Raw genomic sequence first — 15774 nt, forward strand, 5'->3', positions numbered from 1 at the left:
TATTTATTTAAGATGAATAGTGTGAAATACAAAAGAAAGAGTTAGGCTGCTCAACCACAGTATTAATGGACCTGAGCTTATGCAAGAAATAAACAATTCTTACAGAGCCGCTAAAAATGTGTAATGCACCGTTGCTCCACACGATGACGCCGCCATCCCGAATTCCTGCAGCGGGACATGCGGCCTCCACCCTCCCGCTGACAGCGGTCCTGTTGCGTGACATCAGCCGGAGTGAGAAGGAGGAAGCGGAGCGGAGCAGCTGTCAAGTTGGACGAAGACACACACAGAGCACGAGCAGGAAGTTTGTTTCAGGAATACAGATAGCTGAAGAGCCTTTTGGACACGACCCTGGGACAGCTGTAAGGGACCAAAGCACATTTAAAAATAAGAGAACCGTGTTCTCTGAGGTTTGGGGCGATGGAAATGTGCTATAACATGTGTTAAGTTTGCAATAATAATAATAATAATAATAATAATAATAATAATAATAATAATAATAATAATAATCCACTGCAGATTTTCCTGCTTGTAAAAGGTTGCATGTTAAAATCCTTCAGGAGCTGAAATATGGATGTGCTCACTCTGTGTTTGAATATGCAGAAAGGTTTCATGGATTCTTTTTGATGGTCGCTGCGCCTCGCTTTCATGTATTGTTTGTCAACAAGACTGAGCCCCTTTGTGACTGAGATTAAAGGCTGCACAGATACAGGGCTACACTAAGAACAGCCAGCTGTTAGTTTGATGACTATTTCAAACTATAACCCAGTTATACAACCAGTTTCCAGTTTATTCAGGACACCCAGATACAAAATAATGCAGTCCAACAGCCCAGTAATAAATGAATGTGACATGATAAAGCTGTTGAATCTGTTTTAGAGAGGGGTTATTTGAACTTTATGGTTCTTTTAGAGGCTATGGTGATTGGTGCTGTGCTATGTGATACTGTTTTATGAAGGGAGCATTTGCAGCACTCAGTTGTGTCATGTGTGACTTCAAATAATAAGAGTGACGTAGTGTAACTGCAGTCCTAGTTAGCTGCACACTTATAAAGCAATCTAGGCAAAAGATACAGCTGCACAGTTACTGGATTAGACTAATAAAAAGGCAAGACAGAATCAATGATTGACTGTCAGTTTAGGGTAAATAAACTAAAATAACTCTTCTAGTACCGCCTGTTAATAAATACAAAATAAAGTACATTTTAAATTTGAAGTACTTAACTTAAGTATATCCAATTTATGCAACTTTACACTTCTACTCGACTACATTTCAGAGGAAAACATTGTTCTTACTTTACCACTACTACTGTTATTTATGTAACTCTGATAGTTACTTTGATTTTACATATAAAACAAATGATCAACTTATTAAATATAATACACTGTTATAGATTAAAGGACCCACATACACTCAATTATGTTGCTGATTAGACCTGCTCAGGTTTAAGATCTGTTGGGATTTAAATGAGGTCATCATTTACGCTACTTATAAGATGATAAGATAATGATTAAGTCGTAATTGCCCTGCAACAGAATTAACAAGAGCTTCTTCCAACACTGGTATCAGATCCAGTTCAGTAGCTCAATTACAAGATGATATTATGCATTTTGCTCTTAGTAAAGTTTTTTCCACCCTAAGCACTTGTTTTTGAGTATTTTCCTTGCAGAAAGTTAGTGTAAATAAGGAAGTAAAGAACTATAATGACTTTAATGTTGCAGTTACCATGAAGCAGTAACAGTAACTGTATCTTGAGGTCACAAAATTGCATTATTTTCAGAATCAGGAATCAGCTTTATTGGCCAAGTATGTGGACACAAACAAGGAGGGAATATTATAATGAACATTAAATCTAAAGAAAAACAAATAATTGAAGAATTTAGACTAATATGTATGAAATAGTGCAACTGTAGGGAGAGCAGGATTTTCAGCAGAAAAAACAAATACAGTGGCAGAATTTCTATCTCCTCAGAAAAACATCTGTTGAGTGTTCATTTTCAGTGATATCCCTATGAAATTTGACCTTGGGACATGTCATAATAAATGATGTGGACCCATCGTACTTCCCAACTAATAGGGGAAGTTACGTGTCATCTGCAGGCTTATTTTTGCATCAAAAAAATGAAGCGAGAAAATAAATAACACAATAATGTTCAAACTCCTATAGACATTTTCAGGAACGTTCTCTGTAGCTGGATGCATGTGGGCAGGTAAGTTGCAGGATGCCACCCCCCAAAAAGGTGAGCGGACTTTTATTTTGAAGGGACCGGATGTAGCACCCCCCTCGCCGTGGCTAACTTGACGGCGCGCGGAGCTGTCAGTGGAGCAGCCCAGTGCGACCGACAGGCAGGGAAAGCCCTCAGACAGTAAGCGCAGTGTCTCCGGTGAAGACCGCCGCTCCACACTCTGCTGGCTCCGCACTGAGGGCTGCGCCGCTACACGGACTGAAAAAACACGCCGACACAGCAACGCACGACTGAAGCTGCAGCGTTGAACCGATTTCCAGAGGGGGACATGGCTGATGTGAGTTCAAACGAGTCGTCCGGCGCGGACGTGGCGAACAGGTTCGCTCGCAAAGGTGCTTTGAGGCAAAAAAACGTCCACGAAATCAAGAACCATAAATTCATAGCCCGGTTCTTCAGGCAGCCGACTTTCTGCAGCCACTGCACCGACTTCATCTGGTAAGCCTTCCCTTCTCCCACCTCCACCACCCTGCCTGACGGCTGCCTGTTGCATGTCGGATAACTTCAGTCGAGCAGCCACACTCTGCTCGATGATGTAACACAACTTCACGCTAACTTTCCCTGCAGTCCTCACACTCGTGAGAGACTTTTCTTGCTGGTAAAAGTGACAGAGCGTGTGTGTGTCCCAAAAGTCGTCAGCTTTGTCTTCCTAGCAGTGTTTCTCTCCAGGGATCCCAACTTGTCGAGGTTTTTGGTCCAAGCGGTCCCATATGGGAGGAGTTCTGCTGCTGTTTATGTTATTAGTCGAGCATTGAGATAAACTGAGTGAAACATCTGTTTATCGTTGTGATTCTGTCTAATTCCCAGTGAGAAATCAAAGCAATCATCAAATCCCAGGACCCCTTTCTTGAGAAATGTTGCCTTAATTAACACTAAAGTAAAAGACAAGTGTTACAGCTGTTCAAGTCCGCTTCTGTTGTCTCGACTGGACCTGGTGAAAGTTTCTGGATGAGTAACAGGCTCCTTTTCCTGGCACGTCATTCAGCCTTCCATTTATTGGTTGTTACTGTGGAGAGCTGCTCAAGGATTTATGGCTAAAAGAGAAAAAAACCTCTCATAGCTGCACACTGGCTCGATTTTTAGGGGAAACTTTGCAGTGTGCTGGCACTATGAGGCCATATGGAAAAGATCTTCACCTACACAGAGGAATGGCTCAGCATATGCACATGGTGTTCAGCTGCAACACACTTGAAGTGGGCGGTGATCGCAGGGACTGTGCCTTTGTGCTGCAGTTCTTGCCAAGTTAAAGTATTTTGAAAGTATGACAGATTTACCTCAGTTTAGTTGAAGTGTTTTTCTTTTTTTAATGTTTTATCACTTCGCTGCTCTGTAAAGATCACCTCAGGTGTGTCTCAACTGCGAGAGGAGATAACTTGCAGTCAGCTCGGTAGAGTTGCACCCACGTTTACAGGTGGGAGTGTGATCTCAGGCCATTTATTGCTCGTGGCTCATAACCTCGACAGTTTTACAGCATGACCTGTGCTCCATTCCTCAGCAAAGCACAGGCTCAACATGAAACTTAAAGGACACAAGTTGTTGGTTTGCTGTGCAAATGAGAGAAGGGAGCCTCTTTACGCTAATTTAGATGGTTAATCAGTTTGGGATCTGTCATTACTTTGTATTTCGTATAGTTTTCAGCAGTTAGTTTCAGTTTCAGTCGACGATTTGAGGTTTTTCGTACAAGTGGTGCAGTACAAACTGGGGCTAGACCGACTGTCGCGGCCAGATTTTACGATCACGGTATCAGTATCGGTATCGGTGTTGAAACAAATGCATATTAAAATGCAATAATTGCCTCTTATGCAGCTGTAGTCACTACTCTGCGCTCTCACGCTCCCGTTCAGCCACAAGGGCGTTATGGCGAGGTAGACACTGATGTGATCTGATGAAGCCTCGCTTACAGACTGCGTTTCAGTTCATCCTGAGGGTGTCCGATGGGGTCGAGGTCACGTGCGTGCAGGGCAGTGAAGTTCTGTCAGCCAAACTCAAAATAATATTGCTTGTCATGTTGAAGCAAGAGAGTCTCTGCCAAAATGTTGCTCCAAAGTTGAAAGCACACTGTTGTCTGAATCAGGAGGCCCCAAATGGTTTGCCGTGAGGCTGTGGGGCTTTGTCACAACCATAGATTATTATTGCAATACACAACTAAACAACAAGTAATGAATCAGTTTGTTATTTACTATACAGGGCTCCAGAGTTAACTTTCTACACTGGATGCACTGGTATGCATTAGTTTTTCATTTAGGTGCACCCAATAATACATTACTTAACAAATAATGTAAATGACTGAAAACAGGAATAAAGGTGCAGAAAAACATGCACCGGTGAGACCAGTGGAAATGTTTAGTCTGTGCAGCATCCTGGAGCCCTGCAGTCCTTTATACACATTCGTCTCCTAATAAAGAGACAAATTCTATACCTGAAAAACCCCCAAAAATAAGCAAGTACAGAATGATTAGATAACACGTTATAGAGGTTTTTTCTTACATGTGAATACAGTTGTTCCTGGAGATCTATGCTGGCCCTTTGGTGTGCCTTGGGCACAAAACCTTGGAAAACCGTAGGTCTTTATAATCATTGTCTGATGCAGCATCAACATTAACCTTAATTGGAACTAAGGGGACTTGCGGAGGAGTGACCATATGGTTTTGTTCATAAAGCAAGGGCATAGGTCTCGCTTCAGGCAACAGGTGACAATTCAAAATAAAATGGAATATAAGGCACTCTTGGTTCATCTAAATAAAAGCTTTTTGCTACTGCTCATGTTTTTCTTGTCCCCTGCATCCCCTCTGAACCCTGCGCCAGTGTCATAAAGTGTAGCTGTCAGTATACTGTCTTCTTAAATATTCATTTTAGTGTTTTGGTTGGGGAAGATGACAACAAATGCTTCCAGCAGAATATGAACATTTGAAAGCTCTGCTGTACATTATGCAACAACACCCTGTCCCTGAATGAATGAATGTATGTATGAATGAAAGGACTGGCTGTGTGTGAGTGAGAAGGAGCATAAACAACTGTTTAATTCAGCCTTCTTTGTTTTCACAGGGGGTTTGGAAAACAAGGATTCCAGTGCCAAGGTAAAAACACAACTGACTGACATCTGACTCATTCGGATATGAGATCTGTGTGCGTGTTTGTGAGGCATGTGCAGTGTTTTAACTATATGCTTTAGAAAACTCTTCATTTCCTGCCTGCTTCCTTGTCTGCTGCTGTCACACGAACAGTAACAGTTAGGGTTGGGACATTTTGCTCACATGTTGGATGCTCTTTAAGACACCAGCTCCATTTCATTTGTCCAGCTGACATAAGAAAAGGACATGTGATTACCTTTTGTGGATAACTGATTTGTCTGTGAGCGTGTCTCTGATTATTTCTTCTTACTGCTGTCCTCTGACGAGAAGCACAGATAACACGGCACGATTATAAACAGGCATATCCTTCAAACTTAATGTTCCCAGATGTTCATAACCTTCATTTTCATTTCCAACACGCTGTTTCCATCCCCCTTATGATTTGTTTGCTACTTTGCAAGCACAACATTATTTGTTTACCTTCAGTTATTGTAGAGTTATTGTGGTCAGGATGTGTCTAAATCATGTTATGGCTCATGAAGGAAGATGTGCCTTGGATAACAGTTTTTATACATTCATTCTGCAGCATAGAACTGTACTTGGGTTTGTTGTTGGTTCCTTCTGATACTATGAGTTGCCTTTTATATGTGGGACACTACTAGCAGTTGTTTTGAGCTTGTTGACATGCCGCCGAACTAGATATAAAATGCAGATTCTCACAGTAATAACTGGAATTTGAATGCCTACTATCAGTGAAATCCCTTCTAATAGGTGAAGCTTTTGCTTAATAAAAACAGGTCTGTTGGTGAAGAGCAGTTCGACAAAAAGGGACCAACGGAAGTGTGTTTGGTGTTAGCTGTCTGAGCTGAAAATAAAAGGGAAAGAGTATTTTTGAGGAAATCGGGGACAGAGAGGAATAGAGAAGAGGGACAGAACACACTAATGTAGACAGATCTAGCTGCCCACGTCAGGACCGAAGGTGGATTTCCCTTCAACCCTCCATTTTGAGCTTTAGCATGGATCAGCTCTGAGAATTCCTCATCTAATGTGGAAACATTTGGACTTGCCAGAGTCTGACTCTGGCAGCGAGTGCCCAGGTAGCAGCGCAGATGATGTTAAACCGATATTTCACTTGGATATAGTCTTAATATAGGTGGGTACTGTATTGTCTTCAGTGTGGGGTATGTATTTGGATATTGGATATGCAATAAAGATCCAATGAAATGTGTCACAATATATCTGAATATCTCTGGCTAATTTTGAGTAGTGTATGTACATATACAAATCTCACTACGGATATTTCATTTATATTATAAACTGACATCTCAACATATATGAATTACATATAAATTGTTATTACATATGGCGATATAAAAATAAACTTATAGACATTTTTAAACTTTGTACATTTACACATTTTACTATACATAATAAACCTATATCTCCATACATCCAAGGATTTATGTATCAAATAATCATAAGTTACCTTCAAGGTAACATATGGCTGCATCACTCTGGATATAGGGGCATATTTGTCAAATTGCATATCCGTATGGGGTAGCAGGCTTCATTTTCTAGGTTTGTCATGACACTCTAGACACTCTGAATTAAAATCATTGCAATCACAGGCATTTATTGATGCATTTTCTTATGTAATTCTTTCAATATTGTTAATACTGGATGATGGCCCTCGTTTACATCATCTGATGCAAGTGTGTGAAAAAAAGGTTCAAGTATGTCACAGTGGATGACTTGAGTAGAAACCCTCTGGACGGATTTCCTCTCACTGAGTTGTTCAGTAGAACAGAATACAGTCTCTCTGCTGTACACTTGAAGATAAACACTTTGCCATGCGAGGCGTTTGATCTCAATGAATCAGAAGCGCTTCCCTCAAGAGCGTCAGAGACAGTGAGACATGCAGAGGTCTTTATTGAATCATTACTCATCCTATCAATGCATTTAGATGGGTCATAGTGTTTAACGTGTCTGGGAAATGCCCACATAGGAGCAGGCATGTCATGTGTTTACATGTAAATCTTCCTCAGCAGGCGGGTGACTGCACACGACCCAACACCCACTCGTCTATGTGATCTCCTCTCACATAGGTGAGATGCAGTCAGCTCTCAGACTGTTTGCTCGTACTTGGGTGAAACCAGGCTCAGTAATGAGTCAGTCCGAGGTGTCGGGAGTGTTGACAGCATAACATGTTTTTGCATAACCTGACATTATCGTCAGTGTGTCCGCCAACCCCCTCCCCTGCTTTCACAGCTGGTTGTCATTGTCATCCTGCCTCACTGTTACCGTCACCGCTTTTGATACAGGAGAAGATAAATTGAATGATTAGAAGGACGAGGAGAGGTCTTGAACACAAATGGTGCTCTGGAGATTTTTTTTTTTATCTGCGTCAAACATTGAAAACATCCAGGCAGGAGATTGGAGTTGACTGCACCACTAAAAAACTGATCACTCCTTCTTCCAGTGGAAATCTGTGCCTGGATCTGTTAAATAAGTAATGTGTGCCATATGAACATGAAGGTGATTGGCTACTCTGCAGCTATTCAGAAGAAAAGAGAAAGGTAATCAATTATTAAGCTTAAACGCCTATAAAATGAGGGTTGAGTCCTCCAGCAGAGACAGCGAGCCTCTCAGTAACTCCTTGAAAAAGACAGTTAAGTGATAAAGTGGAGAGTGGCATTTCTATAACAAGAGTGACATTTAATTTTCAGGCCTGCAAATGCCCCTTTACTAAGAAACGAGTGAGCTGCACACAGTTACACCACATGTGTAGGTTATAGTGTTGTGAGCTTGAAAACCTGTGAGGCATGATCAAGCTTTTAGTCACTGCTGTGTGTCATGTGTTGGCCTGTCACAATAACATACATGTTTCATCATATCATACAAATCTTATCTTATTGAGCTGTTGATGTGATTTTGCTGACCTGGATATTGCCTTTTGTGTTTACACGTCTGTTTGTTGACATAAGATCGTAGCCAACATGATGCCAGAATAGCTACCATATTTTTCACTACCATTATAAGACATGGCCGTTGGCACCAAAGCGTTTTTTCACTTAAAAATCACCAGACTTTATTGTGTTTAAGGTTGACTTATTTGACTTCAGGTGAATAAAAATCAAACCACTCTCAGTGATGAAATGTTAGAAAGTTGATGTTGAGGACAGTTAATGTTGTGGACACAAACAAGCCTATCAGTAGCCACCGTTCTAGATGGTATCTGTACTGGAAACGATCTATCTGTTGTCAAATGGCTACTTCTCCTGTGGAGTCGTATTTCAAGGCTCTGGCCTGCTGCCGATGTGCAGCAGGGTGTCTCAAATCACCATTTAGTTGACATTGTTATAGTGGCGGGCAATTTGTACCCACGTCACTCAGCAGATTCACCATTCAGATCTTGTTAAGTTCACGATGTGGGCTGAGGGTTAGGGTTTCTCATTTGGCTTTCATCCCTTGGAGCTCCGATATACGTTAAGGTTAAGGTGGCAGTGTAACCCTGTTCTGTGGCCTGTTTCACATTAATTCAGATAAACATGTTAATAGAGAGCTATAGTGTTCTGTCGGGCTACTGAGCAGGCCTCCTTAAGTGTTTGGGGTCAAGTTCCCTCTTTCAAGGGCCTCTGTGTTGACACTTACTGTACGAGTGTTGATATAATAATACTGTATTTCCTTGCTTAGGATTTTCCAGAATTTTTGCCACAAAGTGACTTTTCTAACACAATGTACATGGTATCATGGGGCCATCCTGCCCCGCTGCTGTAAGCTGAAACACAAAAACAGCAGAGCAGTATTAAACTTATTTCAGATTTTATTAATATTAACCGTTTTAGTCCATCTGACTCTGCTAATGCGCGTTCTAGTCTCTTTTGATAGGAAATTGTTGCTCAGACTCCAAATCTTTGTCTCACAAATTGATGTTCTTTCTGGCCTCTGGGTAAAACAGCAGCAGATGAAATAAACTGCTGCTTTTTGACGACTATAATTTGAAAGTGTCTGGGGGCATATTTCATCAAAGAGCAGGAAGGAAATTAAAGGAGAGGTAAAATCACAACATGAAGTCTTTATGAAATGTTTCTCTTGTTATTCCAGGAGAAAGGTATATTCAGTAGTGACTGTGGAAGTCTCTGTTTCTGGTCCATACACTGCTACTAATTCAGAGTGTTGACGCAGTCGATGGATTTGGTCTCGCTCAGTGGTTTCATGGGGAGGTCCTCTAGGTTCCTCGGTGGATTGGACCATGGTTGGCAGACTATAGACAACTGTATCCCACCTGAGGCTTTCCCGTTCCCTGATACACACAAGGAGGAGGCTAATGAGTATTGCTGATCTGCCTCTTAAGAGAGAGGACTACTTGATATCCAGCAATACAAGCGAGGACCTGTACAGATCAAGGTTGATTACTGACCACTGTTTTAGCCTGGCAGCTAAACGCATTTGGACCAATTTTGTGATGATTTTGTAATGAGAATCAAAACTAACAGCAGACCTACTACAGAAACAAGTAGTGTGTAACAACTGTGCTGCAAAATGAACATGGCAAAATGTATTATGATAACTCCTGGGCTTGTAATGGCTAAGAAGGACAAGTACGGCACAATTTGTCAATCCTTGGACCTCACATTTTCTATACCAAATAAGGATGACCATATAATGCACATAATGTACATTTTAAATACGTATTTAAGTAAACCTGTTGCTCATACATAAACCAGCCCTGCCTCTTTGTTCCTGTGCTGGTTAGTCGTCTTGTTTGTTGCATTAGATCAAACTTTGACAGTGTCGGACAAATGATGACGACCACAAATATTTCTGTGCGCCAAACCCCATCAATGCACATGCTGCGGCTTTGTTTACCTTGTGCTGCACACTGTTTGGACAGTTCTCAAAATATCCTTGTACACATCCGCCACAGTGTCATCCCTATAATGCCTGTTGACAGTTCAGGGAAAGGTAAACTCAGACTGTCTACAGTCCCCATCTAGACTTTCTGCTGCACACATTCTACGAATATGTTGTGCTACGTCCAGAAGCTGGGTCATAATGCTCGACCTTAAGCACCATGATGGCCAGAAAAAAAAGGCAGATTGTGTACACGTGATTCCTTGATTCAGTATGGAGCTGCAACTTTTTGCTTTCTTTACTCATGTATGGGTTGTGGACAGACATGACATTTAGTGGACGTCAACTTGGGCTTTGGGAAACACTGAGAACATTTTTCACTGTCAAAATCAGTAGATTCTGCTGATTTGTTTCTACAGTTTTCTGTTTGTTTGTGTATTTATTTATTTACTCGCACAAATATGAAGAAGTGACTTCAAAGAAAAAGGGCAGAGCGGGGGCATCAACCTTTATTTCTGTCACAATTTTAGCCTTTAAAGCTTCAAACGTAATTTGCATTCCATCATTTCACCCTTCAAGACACTACTGTGAGCAGAAACGGATCGTGATGGAGACATGAAAGCCCTGTTGATTGTGGTCATGAGATTCTTATGAGCCCACAGCCTCAGTCGGGCTGTGAGACCACAAACCACCGTGCTGTCGCTTCATCTCTGCTACCTCAGTGGCCGTGCCTTTGTTTGTGCCTTCCTCTGTAGTCTCTTTAAAGCAGCAAAAACAGAACCAGATTAATTGCTAACAGCTTTGATGCCAACAGCTGATTTTCTTTCTCTTCTTTTCATCGCTGTCCTTTAACCTATTTGCTTGTTTCTCTGTTTGTCCTCGGTTATTTCATGGGCTCACAGCCAGAAGACTGGCCTCACAGTGGCCTCAGCCCTGGGTGGCTACCCACTGGGTTGCTCCAATATGGCCACTTTCCTTCTCTCTTTCCACACACGCACGCACGCACGCACGCACACACACACACACGCACACACACACATATCCAGTCCCTCCCTCTCACATAGTTAACATTGCTTTGCCATGCTCTTAGGGTTAAGATGTTCCAAGTGTTTGGCCCTTTATACTGTTTTGGCCCAGAATTGGATGGACATCAAGATAGAAGATTTAAAGACCCTTTGAATGGAGCAGAGCAGAGAAGGGGCATCTTGACATATGTGTGTGTGTGTGTGTGTGTGTGTGTGTGTGTGTGTCTGTGAGACAGATGAAGGGGGCAGAGTTCAACATAGGCTATATTTAGAGTTGCTCCTGCGTCCCCAGAAGAAGAAGAGACATAGAGCTATGCATAGAGTTGGTTCTGTTTATAGGAGGACACTTGCTCTGTCTTTAGATGGTCACTGTGTGATTACATAACGGCTTTGTCAAGGGACACACATGTTAGTGAAGTTGGCAAGTTACTGACTTGACTGTGGATATATGTATAAGCTAGGGATGGAAAATTATAAGATTTTATTGATAGCAATGTCATTATCAAGTCCGCTTATTGGTCTGTTTTTTTTATCGATTCTCTTTTTGTACATTCCATCACTGGTTATTCTGCATTTTGAGACTGAGACTTTCATTTTTCTGTCACACTACAGTATAACGTTTCCAAATATCAGTTATTGGTGTCGGTAACCATACCAACCCTGAAAAACCCCCCATCTTTGTCGTTCCCTAGCATGGTGTCACTCGTTCACCCTCTCCTCGCTCATGAACTCATGACTCCTTATTGTTGGAAATTTCCGGCAGCGAGGACAAATTATTTTGATATCATTGTTTTGCAATGTGCAAATGTCAGAATAGCGTGCCGGGATGGATTCAAGTAAATGATAAGCTCAGAGGCGTGTGATTTATATGGATTGGACAATTTGGAACCGGTTCTCCATTCCCATCCCCAGTTCCAGCCATGGTCATTGGGGATGCTTTCTCTTTTTGCATCTTTTTAACTAGTCAGCTGATTGAGTACTATAACAGGAAGTTTAGGGTTTAGCTAATTTAATTTCAGTAATAAACTATTGCAAATACATGTTTTAATATCCACATATACAACCATCTGGAAGATATTGTTCATTATTTCTCTTAGTTGCAGACATTTGCACTCATCACCCTACTGATTTCCACTGGCATTTGCCTTGTATTCATAATAAACAGAGGAACAGTCACTGATGCAGTTCAGTTAGTTAAAGAGAAAAGAAATGTGGTATACAGCACACTAAACTGATACAGCAATTGGCCTTTAACACATGCAGATTAAACAGTAACTTCCCTTATCAATTTCTAATTACACATCGTGCCAGCATGAAGGACATTTATCATATCTGATAGGATTTTTATTGAAGTGACTTCAGTTCACCACTTGCCAAAGCAGAGCAGCATGTTTTTGTTCTGTGTCTTTTAGTTTAACTTATCCAAAAGACGACTGTGGTTTGATACAGCAGTGAACAGCAGTGTATTATGCAAATAAAATGGTCAAATCCACCTGCTAAAGATGGTAGATGGTTATCAGGACCGTGACCAGCACAATGCTACCTTGTGCCTGCAGAGATGTGGCCCGACTGACAGAGAGCATAATAACTAATGCTACTCCAGCAAATCCACAGCAGTAAAAGCTCTTATACCCCAGCTGTAAGAGGGTCACCACCTTGGATTCATGCTCTCCAGTAGTTAGAACAACTCCTAGCTATTGCTTTTTATTACTTTTAATCCACACTGCCGCCTGATACATAAGCACAAAAAAAAGTAGCCAAGGTTAATGCGGCAGGGATCTACTCACTGGTGGTGATATCAATGAATAGTAGTTACAATAAGCTTCATGTTTTACAGCCTGCCAGGTTATTGCCGGAACAAAATGAAGAGCAAATGAAACATTTGAAAGTCAGCGTTAGCTTGTGACTAATAAATAAAGCTGAGATGGTCCGAGGGAATGCTCCATACCAGACTGAGCAGGACAAAACACAATGAGCAAAAGAAAAAAGGACTTTGTAGTGCTAGTCAATGGCAGCAGCTTAGCATTGAAGAAATGCAGATGAGTGCCAAATGGAAAATAAGGTGTCTTTATGTTGATAAAAAGGATGTTAGACCACCAGAACAGCTGCGATGTGCCTTGATTCTACAAGTGTGTGGTGCACTGCTGGTGGTACCATTCTTACACAGCTATAACAGATAGTATTGCGAAGGATTAAACATGTTCAACTTGTTTCAAGGTAGTTGTGTTGAGATGCTACTAAATACTTTCCTTTATTCTGTTTCCTGGTCGTTCAAAGGATGTAGATCTGCTGTGTACAGAAATATTACAGAACAGATCATATTCTCTCATCAAGAACACAAAATAGAATTTAATTTTGTTTTATGGTTTAATTACTGATTTGTTATCACATTGGGAATTCTGCGTGCTGTAAATTGTCAGTGCTGCAGATTTTAATGCTTTCTATTTGCATAACTCTGGAGTAGTGGATAATGTGTTTTGATTTGTAGGAGTGCGTAATGTCTAATTGTAAAAAAAAACTGATGTAAGGCATGTTGTGCAAAAGTGTATGTTTTCAGGGCTGGACAATATGCAGTAATGTAGTTTTAGGATATGTTGCGTTACATAATTGCTGCTTGATGTTTTGAAATCTCCTTAAAAGCATTCAAATGCTCTGAAACAGACAAATACTTTAGCTTTGATAAAACGAAACAGACATTCAAGGTCAAAATGGGATTCCAAACATATTAGAGACGCTATTGAAATGCAAATAATCATCGCTCATGGCCAACAGTATGTGTTGGTCTTATAGCCACAGCTGAGTAAGGCCCTCCTGATCACTTTGGGTGGTGACATGCAGGTGTTGGCTAGCAGCTTCCTTCGGACCAGAAGCAGCTTTGCCAAAGTAAACTGAATGGCTATTTTGAATTTCCTTGAAAGCCTCTTGTCTCTCATCCTGTTTCTTGCAGTCAATTCCGACCAGCTGCATTAAGATTAGATTAATCCATCATGGGGGTATGCATTATTTATCACCTCAATTCCCACCATGCATTTGGGGGAGATGCCGTGTTGTGTTCAAGATGTGCCTTATGGCTCTAATTGTGTTTGGCACTGTATAAGGTGGTGTGTGCACTGTAAAAACGCTGCTGTTTATCATATTTGTCAGCCAACGTCAGACTATGTAAATCCCAATGCTTGCAGAATGAGCATTCGTCATTAATATTGCTTTTATATTTACGTGACAGAGCGCTGACATTCAGTCAAACATGTCAATATTTTAAATGTGTGTTGTGATGTTGGTTGCTCCCTTGCTGCAGTTCTTCTCTCCATGCTTCTGAGTCTGTATTAGATTACTTTCTGGGCTTCCATGGAGACCTGGGCGACACGTTGATGCAATTCTGCTTGTTTCTTGGCACAGGATGGCTCCTGCATGGAGGGAAATACATCTTCTGACACCTGCATGTCATGAGATAATAGAGCCCTGTTCAGTTCCTGATTGCATGCTGTCATGATGTAGCCCAAATCTGTTTCACAGTTTGATAAGGGGATTTGTGTGCAGGAAGGGGACCGGCTGAGCAGTCCCAGGTGGGATGACGTCCACGTTCCTGCTGTCAGGCTGATGTCACATGGAATTTGAATGGTCACATTTTTCCGTCTCTCTATCAGTTGGACAACACAGTGACAGCAAAGCATGTCGGGGTTTTGTACTGTTGTCAAATTATGACAAACAACTCTGAGCTCCCGGATTCGGGATCTTGCAAGTTGGCTCAAATACTGCATTTGACTCAACTGCTGTCAGCCCTCTTTACAAGTGACTACAACTATGTAGGAATTTCCATTGCTTTGGTATTTGCAGTGATAATAATCTTAATTTTGTGTTTATATGCCAGGCCTAAAGAGCACTGCAGATTGTTTTGGGCTGGCAATTTATTTTTATTCTTTTTCTGGATGTGTGATTTCCCCTGTTGTTGGGGGAAGTGGTGAATTCAATAGGGAAATATCTGCACCTTAATACATTGTTAAGTATGGAGGTAACAGAATTTGTTAAACCTTCATGCAATCGTCTACACTCGTGTGTCTATAAATATAAAGTTTTTATGTAACTATTGCAATTTTAAACTTACAAATTAAATACATATTACCTCATCTGCTCGTTCTGTACCTCATACCGCATTCTGTTTTATGATTTCCTAAAACAGAATATGTGATCCCTCTAAGCCAATCCCTCTTGTAACAACATTTACACCACTGTAAATATATATATTTTGATGAAACTGAGAATGAGAATCAAAAATCAACCTTATTTAGAAAAGCTCTAAGAGTTTTCCTGCATTAGCGCAACATAGTGTTTCTGTTTCTCTCTCTGCTCTGTTTTCTCTCTACCCGAAACATTATCTGCTCATTATCTCATTATCAGCAGTAGGTTTTTTGTAAAGTCAACCAAAAACCAAATGTGTGTGGAGGAGGCTTGTTAATTATGTAGCTGATCAAAACCAATATGACTGAGCAAACTCTCACCGACAAGTTGCAAGTTTGTACAAAGCAACAGCATAAGTAGGCCTATGTTTAACAGGAGAGGTCGCATCACAATCGCGATTATCTGTTC

General features: G+C 41.1%; 1 protein-coding gene across 6 annotated transcripts in view; it reads left to right on the top strand.

Moving 5' to 3' along the window:
- The first annotated feature begins 2316 nt into the window (after positions 1–2316).
- prkcaa (protein kinase C, alpha, a) overlaps positions 2317–15774 on the top strand; it is a 158456-nt gene continuing 144998 nt past the window's right edge. For 5 of the 6 annotated variants that reach the window (XM_084343985.1, XM_084343986.1, XM_084343983.1 and 2 more), the window contains exons 1-2: positions 2317–2678; positions 5286–5317. In XM_084343985.1, coding sequence (XP_084200111.1) covers positions 2512–2678; positions 5286–5317 — 199 coding nt within the window. In that variant the 5' untranslated portion in view covers positions 2317–2511. The remainder of the gene's footprint in view (positions 2679–5285; positions 5318–15774) is intronic. The other variant, XM_084343988.1, reaches the window with a different exon arrangement.

This window comes from Pagrus pagrus, assembly GCF_965226575.1.
Source record: "Pagrus pagrus genome assembly, chromosome: 2".
NCBI classification, from domain to species: domain Eukaryota; kingdom Metazoa; phylum Chordata; class Actinopteri; order Spariformes; family Sparidae; genus Pagrus; species Pagrus pagrus.